Genomic DNA, 16,709 nt, shown 5'->3' on the forward strand with positions numbered 1-16,709 from the left:
TAGTTTTCTAAAAACAAGCCAAAAACCTCTTATTTTTCAGTTATTTTTTCTGACGGTGAAAACGAAACAATATTTAAAGAATTTTTTTTTTGACATTTGGACTAAAAAACAAGACAAACCACGTTAGAAAAGCTTTTTTTGAATTTTGATCATTCAATTTCTGCACTGCAGAAAATTAAACATTTCAATATCAGATTTTCCAATATCATGCAGCGCTAATATATATAAAAACCTGAGAATTTTTTTTTTTATATTATTTTTATTGGATCTCAGGCTATGTTTGTCTCCAGTACAATAAAAATATTAAATACAATATTGAAATGGAGGTGCTCTAATTTCTTAGTAGTAAGATCCTGAAAATATTATTTCATTGTCTTTTTAGGAAACAAATACATTTTTACACTAATATAAATAATACCTGACAATGAAATGTCTTTATTATGCTTGCTATTCATTAAATTGGTTGTATATCAAACTAAACATTATTCATAATATAAAATTGCTATAAAAACTTCCTTTTAATATCTTAAGTGTGTATGTGTTCATTTAACAATACACCACACAGACATGTAATATCATTTTAATGCCTTAAAATGTATTCAAATCTAATAGCAGATGGCACAAAAGGCCACATGCAAAATGAGTCACATCATATATTAAATGAGGGATTATTGAGTGGGGTTCAGGTGCTGTGTGGGTTTGTATGCGTGTGTAGGGGTGGGCCTCAGATTTAGGACAGCTGTGCTCCGGGTCGACGTGTGTGTGTGTCTCTGAGAGAGAGAGAGATGCCCTGGGGAGCTGTGAGCTGCCACTGAGATCAGAATTGAGCCAGACAGAAGAGAGAATTACAGACAGAAGAGCTGTAATCTATGCGGAGACCACTGCCATTTACTGCACTGCCGCTGTCAGAGATTTACTCAGTCAAAATGATGAGTTCAAGCCCTCGGTAGACATTAAACCAGTCAAGAGAATGACGATTTACTTTGGCGTTTATCTCTCAATAAAGTGCAATGATGTCAAACTATTATGCACATTGAGTACGACATGCAAAACTTGTATTTACGTAAGCCAACATAATATGCCTTCTTCATAAAATTCTTCCCAGAATGTGTCTTTATATATTACTTCATATACAGTGCTCAGCATATATGAGTACACCCCCTCACAAATCTCTCTTTTAAATTCAGATTTTTAACAGGAGCTATACAATATTATAATTGTGCATATACATTAGATTAGTCAGTACTAAAGCCAAATCTGCAGCTTATCTAACAAAACAACTTATGATAACGGTCCAGAAACTTGTACGCCCAAACATATATGTTATAGAAAAATATTAAATACAGATTTTAAAAAAGAGGGAAAATCAAGGAAAGCAAATTTTGCAATTTCTAAATATGTTTGGTGACTAAAATATTATTTTAATAAATATATCTGTTTAATAAATCTGTTTTGTTCAAATGCACCAAAATACATTGCCTATATTCACTGAGAAATGGATATAAATATTCATTTCAAAATGAGGTGTACTCAGTTATGTGCTGAGCACTGCACAGTGTATCGGAAAGTATCCAGAGCGCTTCACTTTTTTCACATTGTTTCTGTTACAGCCTTATTCCAAAATGGATTATATTCATTTATTTACTCAAATTCTACACACAATACTCCATAATGACAATGTGAAAAAAGATTTTTTTGAAATTGTTGCAAATTTATTTAAAAAAAAAAAAATCCTGAAAAAATCACATGTACATAAGTATTCACAGCCTTTGCCTTGAAGCTCTAAATTGAGCTCAGGTACATCGGTTTCCACTGATCATTCTTGAGATGTTTCAGCAGCTTCATTGTAGTTCACCTGTGGTAAATTCAGTTGATTGGACATTACTTGAAAGGCATACACCTATCTATATAAGGTCCCAGGGTTGACAGTGCATGTCAAAGCACAAACCAAGCAATGAAGACAAAGGATTGTCTATAGACCTCCGAGACAAGATTGTCTCGAGGCACAAGGCTGGGGAAGGTTACAGAAAAATTTCTGTTGCTCTGAAAGTTCCATTGAGCACAGTGGCCTCCATCATCCGTAAGTGGAAGATGTTTGGAACCACCAGGACTCTTCCTAGAGCTGGCCGGCCATCTAAGCTGAGTGATCGGGGGGAGAAGGGCCTTACTCAGGGAGGTGATCAATAGCCTGATGGTCCCTCTGTCTGAGCTCCAGCATTCTTCTGTGGAGAGAGGAGAACCTTACAGAAGGACAACCATCTGTGCAGCAATCCACCAATCAGGCCTGTATGGTAGAATGGCCAGACGAAAGCCACTCCCCACCTGAAATTTGCCAAAAGGCATCTGAAGGACTCTCAGACCATAAGAAACACAATTCTCTGGTCTGATGTGACAAATTGAACTCTTTGAAGTGAATGCCAGGCGTTACATTTGGAGAAAAGCAGGCATCGCTATTACCAGGCTAATACCATCCCTACAGTGAAGCATGGGGTGGCAGCATCATGCTGTGGGGATGTTTTCAGCAGCAGGAACTAGTCAGGATAGAGGGAAAGATGAATGCAGCAATGTACAGAGACCTCCTGAATGAAAACCTGCTTCAGGGTGCTCTTAACCTCAGACTGGCTCGACGGTTCGTCTTCCAGCAGAACAATGACCCAAAGCACACCCGCCAAAATATCAACGGAGTGGCTTCACAACAACTCGGTGAATGTTCTTGAGTGGCCCAGCCAGAGCCCAGACCTAAATCCTATTGAACATCTCTGAAAAGATCTGAAAATGGCTGTACACCTGATAGAGCTTGAGAGGTACTGCAAAGTGGAATGGGCTAAAATTCCCAAAGACAGGTGTGCCAAGCTTATGGCATCATATTAAAAAGACTTGAGGCTGTAATTGCTGCCAAAGGTGCATCAACAAAGTATTGAGCAAAGGCTGTTAATACTGATGTACATGTGATTATTCAGGTTTTTTATTGTTATAAATTTCAACAATTTAAAAACTCTTTTTTCATATTGTCATTATAGGGTATTGTGTGTAGAATTTTAAGGAAATAAATAAATTTAATCCATTTTGGAATAAGGGAGTAACAAAAAATGTGGAAAAAGTGAAGCGCTATAAATACTTTCCAGATGCACTGTAACTAATATTAAAGCAGTCTGTTGTCTTTAAAGACTGTTTTTTTTTTTTCAACATAACATAATAAAAAAAAACTGTATACAACTAGGGTCTGCTTGTTTTGACACGTTATTGTAAAAAAATATGTGGCTAAGAATTAACTCATTTGAATTAGTCTTTTGATGGGGCAAGTACTTTTTTCTGCTATATAGGTCTGAAATTTTATTCTTGATCGTCTTAAAGTTGACTTGGTGAAAACTGCATAAACCCTGCACACAAATCGACTGTGTGGAACCAGCATTTTTTTTTCAGTATGTAGCAGATTAAAGCCTTTAGACAATGATGGAGAGGAAGAGATTTTTAACTTCCAGACGCACCATGGCAGTCTGATATTCATGATACGTCACCTTCATGATGTGTCAGCTTGTTCTGAAAACATTGCTTTTGTTCTCTGTCGATGCATGTCGCTCGACGCTTGTGGACCTGTTTATGTGGAAACACACTGTACTTCTACAACAACCCGAAGGACACACATGTAAGTTTGTCTGCCCATAACACTTGTTTATATTCAATCCTCTGTCAGTCTATGAAGCATTGGGACTCTAGGCCTGTAAAGAAAGAAATTTGTGCGTGCACATCTAAGCAAACCTTGAAGGCTGGTCCTCGATCAAGCCAAACAAATTAGAGACCGAAGTAAACGGATTCGGCACACTGCCACTGTAACTCCCAAAAGACAATTTAATTAGGTAACATTTCGACCACAGGAAATACAAGAGAACCCTACTCGGGGGGGACAAAAAATGACCAAAAACATTTAAGCTAATATATGTTCCGTAAACACAAGTTTAGCCATTTTTACATATTTTTTCAAGATACATTTCAAACATATGTATTTAATGTCCTGTGAAATACTTTGAAATGTGCATGTTTGACGTAATCTCAACTGAAATATAAAGAGGGGGGGGGGCATGGTGTAGCTCCTCCCCTTTAAAAAAAAAACAGCCAATAGCGCTTTGCTTTATCACCACTCTGCCAGTGAGAGTGGTTGAGCTGAAGCGCATCAAATGAGAAGCATCTTAAAGGGGGCGTGGCCTGTCATACTTGAGAGCTTTGATTGGTCACCATTTGATGAGAAACTGTAGGTATGAGGTGACGTGATAAAACCGCTGATCCATTTAGGCGAAAGTGACTAACTACAAGCTTTACATGTTTATATGATTTTATTTCAGAATCAGAAAGAGCTTTATTGCCAGGTATGTTCACACATACGAGGAATTTGTTTTCGTGACAGAGCTTCTACTGTGCAACAGCATTACAGAGACAGGACAAAAAACAGATAATAAATATATTAAAAAAAAAAATAGAAGTAGTGAGTGCAAATATACAAATTGACAAGTGTATGTACGTGTTTTATATACAACGTTATATGTGCAGCTGTTATGTGCAAATTGGCATGTAAAGTGTGTTGATAAATAAGTGAATAAGTGTATAAAGTGTATAGCAAGTCGTGATGTTGGTTCCGCAATTATTATCATCAAGTGTTCATGAGATTGGATTGCTGAGAGAAGAAGAACTGTTTTTGTGTCGGGCTGTTCTGGTGCGCAGTGCTCTGTAGCGTCGACCAGAAGGTAAAAGTTCAAAGAGGCAGTGTGCTGGGTGTGAGGGGTCCAGAGTGATTTGGCAGCCCTTCTGCTCGCTCTGGATTTTTGGGGAGTAGGAAGGGTGATTTTGTTCTAAATGCGAATTTTTTTGGCTCTTGTTTTAGTGCGCACTAGTTTATAGATGTCCTAAAAATTAACAGTACTGATTCTAACATCTAAAACACTTATTTTAATTTCATGGTAGCTTTAAGGCTATTATTGACTGATTTGAAAGAAAATATAAAATATAATGTAAAAATCCTAAATTTTGGACTCTAACTGTTGCTCTGAGTATTTTCTGAGTATAAAGCATTTAGCACTAAAATTAGCTCTTAAATCTGTAGCTGGATTTCCATCTTAAAGCGAATGTGAATCTTTTAAGGTGCGAATCTTTTTAAATGTTGTAGTCAAGTTGATAAAGCAGCTGACTGTAGTATTGTTAGTTAGCAACTGTAAACAAGGCAAGCATAATGAAGAGCGCTTTATTGGGCGAATGCCATCTCCCATTAATTGCATCAACCCTTTTCCTCTCAATCAAGCACAAAACTTTTTTTTTTTTTCCAATTAAGGGATTTTTATTCAGAATTTGGTGTTTTCCGTTACTCGTTTTCACATGCAATACTTCAAATGCTCTCCAAAAATGACTGTTTCAGGCGATTTACTGTGAAAAGAAAATATTTTCAATACGTTTGACCACAATGAGCTTTTATAAAGCTGTCAAACTTGATCATAAAGCCATCATATATGGTAAAAAAAAGCTTCAAATATAATTTTACCTTATTAAAAAATCCAAAATCAAAACAAAAAGTGCTCAGGAGTAGCTTAATTAATGTGTCGGTGCTGTTTGGATCAAGGATTCAACTCAGCAATCATTAAAAAAAAAATACACCCAGGGCTATTGGTTTTTTTAGTCGGGCTACCAAAATCCATCTACACCAGGGGTGGGGCAAACTGCAGGGGAAGAGAGTGGGGGATCCTGGAGGGGCCGGTGTTCCTGCACCGTTTAGCTCCAACTCTAATCAAGCTGTAGATTTCTAGTGATCTTAAAGACACTAATAAGCATGTTCATGTGTGTTTGTTTAGTGTTGCAGCTAAACTATGCAGGACACCGGCCCTCCAGGACCGAGTTTGCCCACCCCTGATCTACACTGTGCTCGAGAGGCTATCTTGAAAACCCATCAGGCATGGTGTATAGATTTTAGTAGCCCAACTGAAACAACAGTAGCCTTGGGACTTCGGGCTACCAGATTTTGCAAGCCCTGATATTAAATATACACAGAACACGCCTTAGTCTTTTTATTAATCAGGGGTCACCACAGCAGAATGAACCGCCAACTGTTCCAGCATATGTTTTATACAGCGGATGCCTTTCCAGCTGCAACCCATCACTGGGAAACATCCATACACACTCATTCACACACTTACACTACGGCCAATTTAGCCTACCCAATTCACCTATAGCGCATGTCTTTGGACTTGTGGGGGAAACCGGAGCATCTGGAGGGAAACCCACACGAACATGGGGAGAACATGCAAACTCCACACAGAAATGCCAACTGACCCAGCTGAGGCTCGAACCAGCGATTTTCTTGCTGTGAGTCGATCTTGCTACCCACTGCGCCACCATGACGCCCCACACTTAAATTATCAAACTAATTTGTATCTTGGATGTGATAATATTTTTGGCCCAGCACTAATAATTTAGTAGTCATGCTGACATCATCCATAGCAACAAGGTCAACCCTGTCCTCTTTAGTAAATATTGTTCCTCAGCAGCTTTGTGACCATCACTACTTTTACTGCCGGTATTTAGGAGAACTCTTAGTGAAACATTTTTGTACAGTAAATATATAGGCCCAGATCTATAATGACACTTTTCTATAACCCTTCTCAAGATTGAAGTCCATCATAAGGTTATCTGATCTCTGAACGAGTGCACTCAACTGTGGAGAGCAGATGGCGGAAGAGTCAGGCCGGCCGGTTTTATCAGACTTCACTTAATTGAGGTTTCACTATTGATTTTCGTTCTGAAGCCATCAAGATAGCACTTTCAGCTCTATAACCTCTGCTGTGGATGAACTAGTCTATCTAGAAGTCTACAAAGTAGAGATATGCAAAGAATCGCACTATGTGGAAACCTAATATTTGCATGGATGCTCATGGAAAGTAATCATCTGCTATATTTACGCAGTGTGTGTTTGTATTGTTGTGATCAATATTTTAGGTGAACCGTTTCTTTTAAAAGTCGCTGTGTATGTGTGTGTATTTTTTGATTAGTATGTGGAGAAGCTGGATCTCAGTGGCTTCGTGTCTTGATCGATGACCCGAGTCGTGACAGGAATCTGGAAGCAGCTCGACTGAACCTGCGCATGAAGGATGGAGAAATCAAGCTCACTGTGAGTATCAGATGTGCTGTCAGCACACACATTTCACAGATCAGGCATACTAAATGGCAAGACCTCCTGGAAATAAGCTTAAAGGGTTCGTTCACCCTAAAATGTCAATTCTGTGATCAATTACACACTCATGTTGTTTAAAGCAAACTGTTAAACATATATACTCGTGAATGTCCTATTTTAATGTTATCAGACAATAATCTTCATCTGGAGAGACTTTAAATGAAATGGTTTTAAGTGTGAATCCTTTCAGAATTGTATAAGTTTTATCAAAAGTAAACCTTAAACTGTTTTAAATTTTCTTCTTATTATTATTTATGTATTTTATCTTATGTATCATTTATTGCTGGTGAGGACTTTTCATTGTTAAATATTTTTTAAATTTATAGGAAAGTGATATTTATAAGATGTGAGTAAACTTGATCTGTTGTGTGGTGTTTTTTTTTTGCCCTGACCTAGCAGGTGAAGCTGATATGCTAATAAACTCTCTCTCTCTCATGTTGTTCCCATTTCCTGAAACCTTTGTTCATCTTCTGACACAAATTAGGTATTTAGATGAAATCCTGAGTTCTCTCAAACTCCATAGACAGAAAAATAGCCAAAAACTTTTGTCAAAGCATTCCATGTGACTTCAGTGGTTCATCTGTAATCATACGAAGCTCCAAGAACAGTTTTGCACACCATGAAAACTGTAAAGCAGCTTTGTTGATCAACAACGATGTCTGCATCCATTTATTTTTGTGCACCATTTTGAAGTATTGCATAAAAATGCCTAATGGTAACACTATGATGTGCATGACGTCTGAAAAAAATAGCATAAAAATTGTATGTGCACACCTGAGTAGCATCTGACAAGAAAAAAATGTGAATAAACTAAGATGCTAACACATTTTCTGAATAAATTTCATGCGCATCAAAAAAAAAGTGATTTTAGATTTAACCAATTATCTAATAACATAAATGAGTGCAATGCAACAGCAGACCAGTGGTGCCCAAACTTGATCCTGGAGGGCCGGTGTCCTGCAAAGTTTAGCTCCAACTTGCCTCAACAACCCTGCATGGATGTTTCTAGATAGCCTAGTAAGAAGCTTGACTGGTTAGCACAGGTGTGTCGGAATGGTGGTTGGAATTAAACTTTGCAGGACACCGGCCCTCCAGGACCGAGTTTGGCCACCCCTGGCATAGACAAACCTGCTGACCAACCACATTGCGCCACATCTGAAATGTTGTTTTGGTCATTCTTGTTTCCTCCAGAACTGTCTAGACCAAGGTTGCCCAAACTCAGTCCTGGAGGGTCGGTGTCCTGCTCATTTTTCTTCCAACCTCTATTAGACACACCTGAACCAACTAATCAAACTCTTCCTACAGTAGGTTTACTATAAACTTCCATGCAGTTGTGTTGAAGTAAGTTAGAGCTAAACTATGCAGGACACTAGCCCTCCAGGACTGAGTTTGGGCACCCCTGGTCTAGATCGTCTACCTTATGCTTTCATACCAATTCAATTTAATTTGTTTATTGTCGTGTGTAAGGAAACCCGTTTCCCTGTACAATGAAATTCATATTTTGCCATCCATAGTGAAGTCATCACATAACATACACATATATACACAGAAGTGATAGAACTATGAAATGTAAAGGTATATAAATATCAATGAATGTAAAAATATATAATACTGATTGTAGAGTAATGTAAACAGATGTAAACAATGTATAGTTAAAATTGTGCTTATTATGCAAAAAAAAGTGCCTAGTGCAATTGGCTTATGTTCAAACAACAGTATAATGGCCGGAGCACATTGAGTGCAATTGTGTGCATTAATAGTGCAATCTGGATGGAGAATACAGTGTGCTACTGAGCAGAAAATGAAACCGTTTAAAAGTCTGATAGCTGATGGGATAAAAAAGTTCTTGAGGCTGGCAGTCCTGCATCTCACACTCCTATACCTCCGCCCTGAGGGTAGGAGTGTGAATAATCTGTGTTGTGGGTCTGTGGGGTCTTTCAGGATGGAGGCAGTTCTCTTGTGGACTCTGCGATAGTAGAGAAACATTTACCATTCATTTCATCCTCTGAAGCACAAGTCATTAATTAGAAAAAAGAAAATAGACACTCTTCTACCACAGCAAATCACACTTTTCTTTTTGATTTTCCCACCATTTTATCAGAAAGTGATGATTTAGTTCGATTTGACGCATTGGATGGAGCAGTGCTTTATTTGCATGTTATATGCATTATTAAGTGAAATATTCTTGTTTTAAGTTGCATATTTGAATTGACAAATAGCTAATGTCTTCGCCTCACTTGACATTTTCTATGGGCAGTATGGTGCTTGTGTGTTGCACTATTGACTCTAATGGCAAATACATTGTATTACCTGTAGTAAACACCCACCCCAACCCGACATAAAGGGAGAATAGAAGACCACCTTATGTTTTTTTAGTAGTCAAAAGTCAGTCAGCTTTATTGTCAGTTTAACCACATGGACAGGACATACAGAGAATTGAAATTGCGTTTCTCTCAAACCCTGCATAACAGATAATTTAATACCAAAAGTAGAATTTTAAAGAAAAAATGCAATTAATACACTTACATGTAATTACAAACATATAAGTAAAAAAAAAAATTGTATACAATAAAATTACAGTTAAGGTCACACGCCAGTTGTGGAGTTGTGCAGATGCAAACCATATATAGTGCAAGAAGCTTGTAAATATGATAAATGTAATAAAATGACGGTGTAGTGTGTACACAGTATATTTTCGAAGTTATGAAGCATGCTCAGATGTGTTTTTTAATATGTTGTTGAGTGATTTTGTTTGTACGTGTTTTTTTTTATTTGCATTTTGAAGCTTCGTGTGATTACAGTTGAATCACTGAAGTCCCAGTTTGGTCTTTTTCTCGTCTTGAGACCATTGCTGTCTATGGAGGATTTAAGAGAGCTCTCGGATATCATCTAAAATATCGTAATTTGTGTTAGAAAGATGAATGAAGATCTGAAACAACATGAGGGTGAATGAATAATATACAACATTCATTTTGGGTGAACTAACCCTTTAAATCTGATTTCTTGCACTCATTCGGCATTGCTATATTAACAAATCTGGCAGTTTCACTTTTCAAACAAACTTCTACGTGGAATTGACCTATCTGTAAGTTTGCAGATGAGCCAATAGCATTAGTATCACGTGCACAGGGGCCAGAACTTATTTTTAGGTTTCAGCGACAAGAGAGACATCTAAAGATCCAAAGCTGTCAATGGTTTGCAGGTGTTTGTGCTAAAAGATGGTAAAAGAATGAGCCTGGGTACTTCCCTGTTGGAGAAAAAACTGCATACTGGTTAGGTAGGCTTTGACACATTTTTGCAGGTTTAAGATGGATATTACTGGTCTGAGATAGTTTAAGCTGGTTCTGTCCAATACATGACGAGCAAAGAACCAGCTTTAATTAGCTCATGACCAGCAAAAATAAACTTGAACCCAGCAACCATAGATTAAAATGTACATTAAAAACCATATGAAGATGTTTTTTTTTTTTTTCAACAGGCTTAAACTGGTTCTAGGTATCCTGAGAGGATGGGCAATTTACTTATTTTATTCCACTTCCTAAACCAAAAAAAAGACACCCAGTGGTTGAATAGGTATTGCATTCCTGGGTCAAAACATCGCAAGCGCAGGTTGCCATATTGAGGACAAACAGGAGCGAGCAATGGAGTCTAAAGGCTGATTTAAGGCTGATTTAAATCGTGTTCTAAATAAAAGCAACGACAAGCAATAGAAATACCAACTGGCGCAGCCAGGACTCAAACCAGAGCCTTTTTGCTGTGAGGCAACAGTGCCAAGCACTGAGCCCCACACACCACATGAAATAATAACAACAAAAACAAAATGATAATAACAACAATAGAATCTAAATGATGGCTAAATAGAAGTTAAACAATATAAAATAAACACAAACATAAAATATCTAAACTAAAGCATTTCAATATAGAATATGTGGCTGTAGAAAAAAGTACAAAGCCTCATACTCTATATTAAAAGTCTTTAAATATTTTTAATAAGACCCCCACAATGTAAGAGGTGATCATTCTGTGTCCAAAATGAATGAAAATCATCTCGGGTCAAGGTTTTCACACTGACCATTATAGTCGTGAGATAGTTTGCAAGTTTGTTTATGAAAGTTAGCAACAGTAACTAATGGGGCGGGGCTTACTGCAACAGATTAGAGAGAGTTTCGCTCTCACAGGTCATCATATTCCATCATATATCTGTGTTTACACTCAGCACATGAGATTCCAGTGATAACACTTACAGAATTTAGACAGAAACGGCTCCAGGTCATTTTTGCTGAGGTTGAGCATACACTGTCTATTACAATCAGTTTCTGTTCAGGAAACTCTTGGTTTTTCCTCTGCATTCAGAATCAGAGGTCTGCTAGAGGGACCGTACAGAGACTTCCAGCACAAAACACTGCCTGACTGATACTGTACTTTGATACTTCCTCTGACAAACCCCTTGCATACCACAGAGGAATGAGTAGATAAATGTTCGGTGAAAACCTTATACATAAATTCCAGTGTACTTGGAACTGGGTAGACAAACTTTGCATTGGATAATAAGAAATATGAAGATTGTATGTTAGATGCCTGTATGAATGTAATGTAATGCATATTTTTAGGTTTGCATCAAAGTATACACTGTAAATGAGTAATATCACATGAGCACCGGTGCGATTAGGCTGTATAATGGCACTGCCGAGTGCCTTAGTGTCCTACCATTGACGATACAGCCATATCGCGCTGCTACGAGTGTGATATTGCGTTTGCAACAGTTCGACGGCATAATCATGTATATAAAAAAGAAAATCAAACACTGAGAGTCTAAAAATCCTTTTGTGCAAGGAACTACTTTCGCTATTCATTCACAGCTGATGTCAGAACAGCAGAAACCTTTTAAACAGTTTGAATGATTCTCTAGCGTAATGTCTAAAGTGATGACAAAACAGGTGATTTTGTTTACATTTTAAGATTAAAAGGCTGAACGGCATGACATGCCATCAGTATACAGAGATTTCCCAGTATTTTACTCTTGCAATTGGAAGATCACAATAATTAACCCTAACAAGCCAAAGCAAACACTAGCAGATTACTATGGTACACAGCACTACAACATACAAAAGAGAGATCGACTTAGAATGCCACTTCACTGTTTTATAATCATTTTCAGCTGTAGTTTTTCTCCTCTAAAAACTTATTATGTAGTCTCTGTCGCCATCTTGTGGCGCAACCATCTTTGCTCTGCTCAGTAAGACAGGCTGAAGGCCGCCAATCTCAGAAATGAAAATATTTAAAACAGCCATTATCCTTAAAAGTAAACTGCATAGTTGCAATCTAAACAACTACATTCTCACCTCAGAAAGCCTCAAAAGTACATTGTTGTCCAACAGCTGCAATATTTGTCAAACTGTAGTGAGTCTATTGATCTGCTGTCACTCTATGTGGGTGGAGTATTACACAAAGTGAAGAGGCTGTACGAGTGCTGTTATTGCAGAATATTGCACAGCTATCAGCCAATCAGATTTGAGAACAATTTCTGTTAATTAACATGTTTTCGTATTTTGTGATTCACAGGCATTTTCTATTTACAGTTGTGAATTGCATTATGGGAGTTTTATTTATGCTCTGTCCATGTTTGATCTTGAAAATTCAACTCTGAAGTTTTAACAGTGACATTTATTGACATTTTAGTCGTTTGAGGCAAGATATTGTATAAAGGGCACCTATTTTACCCCCTTTTTCAAGACTTCAGATAAGTCTTTTGTCTCCAGAATGTGTCTGTAAAGTTTCAGCTCAAAACACACCTCAGATTATTATTATACCTTTCAGAATACTGGACAATTTTTTTCTCTGAACGCATTGCAGCTGTTTTGTTGCCTGTGCCTTTAATGCAAGATCTCCCCACCCACCGTTCCCATGTGCCTGTCAGAGTGTCTCCGTATCTGGCTGTGTCAGATAAACAGCACAGTGACAGACATGAAGCAGATCTTGGTTAATGTAAAATACTGCAGAAAGAACTTTCCCAATGATTATTTGATGTATTTGTTGTGGAGTTGATTCAAGCCTTTCTGCAACGATGAGTCACACACACAATGTCATTACGAAGTTCCCACACAGCGGGTATATTTAAAATTTGCACTGTTATTGCAAATGTGACAGTATACACGTTAATATCCACTGCTGTATGGATATCCGTTATGTTAATGTACAAATGTACCTGATTTAACATCCACAAACCGGGATTGAAGCATCTTCCTTTACTGTAATTGTACGGACATGCGGCTGTGGTTATAAAGATGGTAAAAATTCATTACAAACATGCACTGTTTTAGAAACATTTTAAACTTGTAAAACTCATTCTTGATCACATTTGATGATCACAGAGAGCTGAACAGATCTTTAATCCCAGTTGCTTTGCGCACGATCCTGTCTTGTTGATTATAATTATACCATTATTACGGAGACATGTTAATATGCGGCTGTCAATCAATTCGTGGGCAGGAAACCGCACTCCTACGTCACGTTGTGGTCAGCCTCAAAATGGGAGAGATTTGAATCCTATTTTAACATCAGGACATTTTTAAAAAGAGACCTATTGTCTTTATTTACTCCAAAATGACTGTGGACACACTATACATACACATAGTTCTGTTCCAAACAGCTTCCAAAAGATGATTTTCATCATAGGTGCCCTTTAAGAAATAATGTATAGAGAAATAAGTCCTGTGAAATAACAGAAAATTTACTGGCAGGCTTATTACCAGGGTTTTGTATCGTAAATTGCAACACAAATTTCAACATCTAAAAGCTTTGGATAAAAGATCAAGGATATTATAAAGCATAATTAAGTGAAGTAAAAAGAACATGAATTACAAAATAGAGAAAACTGGTAATTTACAGGTATTTTTACAGTGTAGTTACCATTAATTTATAATCCCTGTCAACATCTCTTTGTGTTTCCTCATAGGCACCAAGTCTGGAGGCACGTGAACTGTGGAACGGTTTCCTGTACTCTGTGGTAGATGTAAGTATATGTGTGTTCTTAGTTTAACTCTTAGTTTTATTGATGCATATTTGTGAGAGAGGTTAGAGTATCAAATACAAAGAATCACAAGATATCAATTAACATTAGTATATTAGTTCACATTAGTTTACATGTTCTTCCTCTCTGATCAAAAATTCTTGCATTAAAATCATATTTAAGGCAAAAAACACACAGACAAAAAATATCTATATAGTTGAAGTCAGAATTATTAGCCCCCATGAATTATTAGCCTCCCTGTTTATGTTTTTCTTCCCCAATTTCTGTTTAACGGAGAGAAGATTTTTTTCAACACATTTCTAATCATAATAGGTTTTAATAACTTATTTCTCATAACTGATTTATTTAGTCTTTGTCATGATGAGTAGTAAATAATATTTTCCCAGATATTTTCAAAGACACTTCTCATACAGCTTTGCAAGACAATGAAAGGCTTAACTAAGTGATTAGTTTAAATAGCAGGTTAGGGTAATTAGGCAAGTTATAGTGAAAACGATGGTTTGTTCTGTAGACTATCGAAAAATATATAGCTTAAAGGGGCTCATATAGTTGATCTTAAAATGTTTTTTTTTAAATAAAAACTGCTTTTATTCTATGCCGATATAAACAAATAAGGACTTTCTCCAGAAGGAAAAATAGTATCAGACCCTGTGAAAATTTCCATTGCTCTGTTAAACATAATGTTGGGAAAGTATTTAAAAAAAGAAAAAAAAAATCAAAGGAGGGCTAATCATTCTGACTATAACTGTATATATATAATAATAATAATAATAGGATAAATACATTTACATAATAAATTAAACGCATATTGGGTCATACAGCATACAGAAAAATATACAATTACAAATACTATAGTACAAATATTATAAAGATGCATATTTCCTTTGTACTCTCCATTTATAAATAAGCCAAACGCAAGGAAAAATGGTCAGGTACAGTTTTTTTCTGTCTTTCTCATCATTTTGTCAAATCTTATTGTTTTATTAATATTTGTTTTAAATGTGAGAGGAAGGGTTTCCAAATAGTCCTAAAAAAGAAATCTAAATGTGTGTTTTTAAGCATAAGTAAACTTGTTGTGTATTCTTCTTAGTCTCACAGAGGAGTTTAAACCCTACTTTAAAAAGCGGCAAATGCTGGCTTACCGCTCCTGTGCTTTTCCCAGAGTTATTGTACACTAGAATCAGGTCAACTCTGCATGTCAATAAATAGTCCAGAACAATGAATCTCAGTCAGCCGTGTACTGTTATGCACGCAGTCGTGAATAATACTGTTGTTTGAGTTTGGTAATCAGATCTGAGACCTTTGAACTACAGGAGGTTATGACCGGTTTCCAAGAATGCCATTTCTTTCTGTTTAGGAAGGATTTGGTTGCATTTTCACTTTTCTTTGTGTATCTTAAGAAGGAGTTTGGTCGAGATGCTGATATATACTAACATTTAAAGGGGTTTTATATGCTTTTTACTCTTACGCATATCTATTTGCTCAGAAAACTGTAGAGGGAGTTTAAATGACAAGACTTGACTGACAAGACACATGCAGATGTTTTTGTTTGTTTTTGCCAGAGTAACGAAGGAAAAAAAAACATGCATTTAAAAAATGTCTGTAAGAATGTTGTTTCTTTCTGTTTAAGAAGGATTTTCGTTGCATTTTCATTTTCTTTTGTGTATCTTGAAGGAGTTTGGTCAAGATGCAGACATATACTAACATATAAAGGGGTCCTATTATGCTTTTTTTACTCTTGCACATGTCGTTTGCTCAGAACACTGTATATCATTTCTTTCTGTTAAGGAAGGATTTGGTTGCATTTTCACTTTTCTTTGTGTATCTTAAGAAGGAGTTTGGTCGAGATGCTGATATATACTAACATTTAAAGGGGTTTTATTATGCTTTTTACTCTTGCGCATATCTATTGCTCAGAAAACTGTATATAGGGAGTTTAAGCTGACAAGACTTGACTGACAAGACACATGCAGATGTTTGTGTTGTTTTTGCCAGAGTAACGAAGGAAAACAAAAAACATGCGTTTAAAAAAAATGTCTGCAAGAATGCCAGCTCTTTCTGTTTAAGAAGGATTTGCATTGCATTTTCATTTTCTTTTGTGTATCTTGGAGTTTGGTCAAGATGCAGACATATACTAACATATAAAGGGGTCCTATTATGCTTTTTACTCTTGCACATGTCTGTTTGCTCAGAAAACTGTTTTATCAGGAGTTTGAACTGACAAGATTTGACTGACAGGACACATGCAGATGTTTGCTTATTTTTGCCAGAGTACTCAAGGCACGAAAATGATGTATTTAAAGGAGTTTCCAAGAATGTTGTTTCTTTCGTTTACGGAATGATTTAGTTGCATTTTCATTGTCCTTTTGTGTATCTTGGGAAGGAATTGGTCGAGATGCTGACATATACTATAAAATAACATTTAAAGAGATCCTATTATGCCTCTTACCTTTATGCATGTCTGTTTGC

The 16,709-nt window shown here is 36.7% G+C and overlaps 1 protein-coding gene across 1 annotated transcript in view; it reads left to right on the forward strand.

Annotated features, from left to right (window-relative positions):
- The window catches only part of stap2a (signal transducing adaptor family member 2a), a 47,077-nt gene that overhangs the window by 2,731 nt on the left and 27,637 nt on the right, over positions 1 to 16,709 (forward strand). The window contains 4 exon segments of the mRNA XM_056481581.1: positions 3,575 to 3,646; positions 7,029 to 7,059; positions 7,062 to 7,147; positions 14,166 to 14,222. Of these exon segments, the coding sequence (XP_056337556.1) occupies positions 3,575 to 3,646; positions 7,029 to 7,059; positions 7,062 to 7,147; positions 14,166 to 14,222 (246 nt within the window).

This window comes from Danio aesculapii, chromosome 2, assembly GCF_903798145.1.
Source record: "Danio aesculapii chromosome 2, fDanAes4.1, whole genome shotgun sequence".
Taxonomy (NCBI): domain Eukaryota; kingdom Metazoa; phylum Chordata; class Actinopteri; order Cypriniformes; family Danionidae; genus Danio; species Danio aesculapii.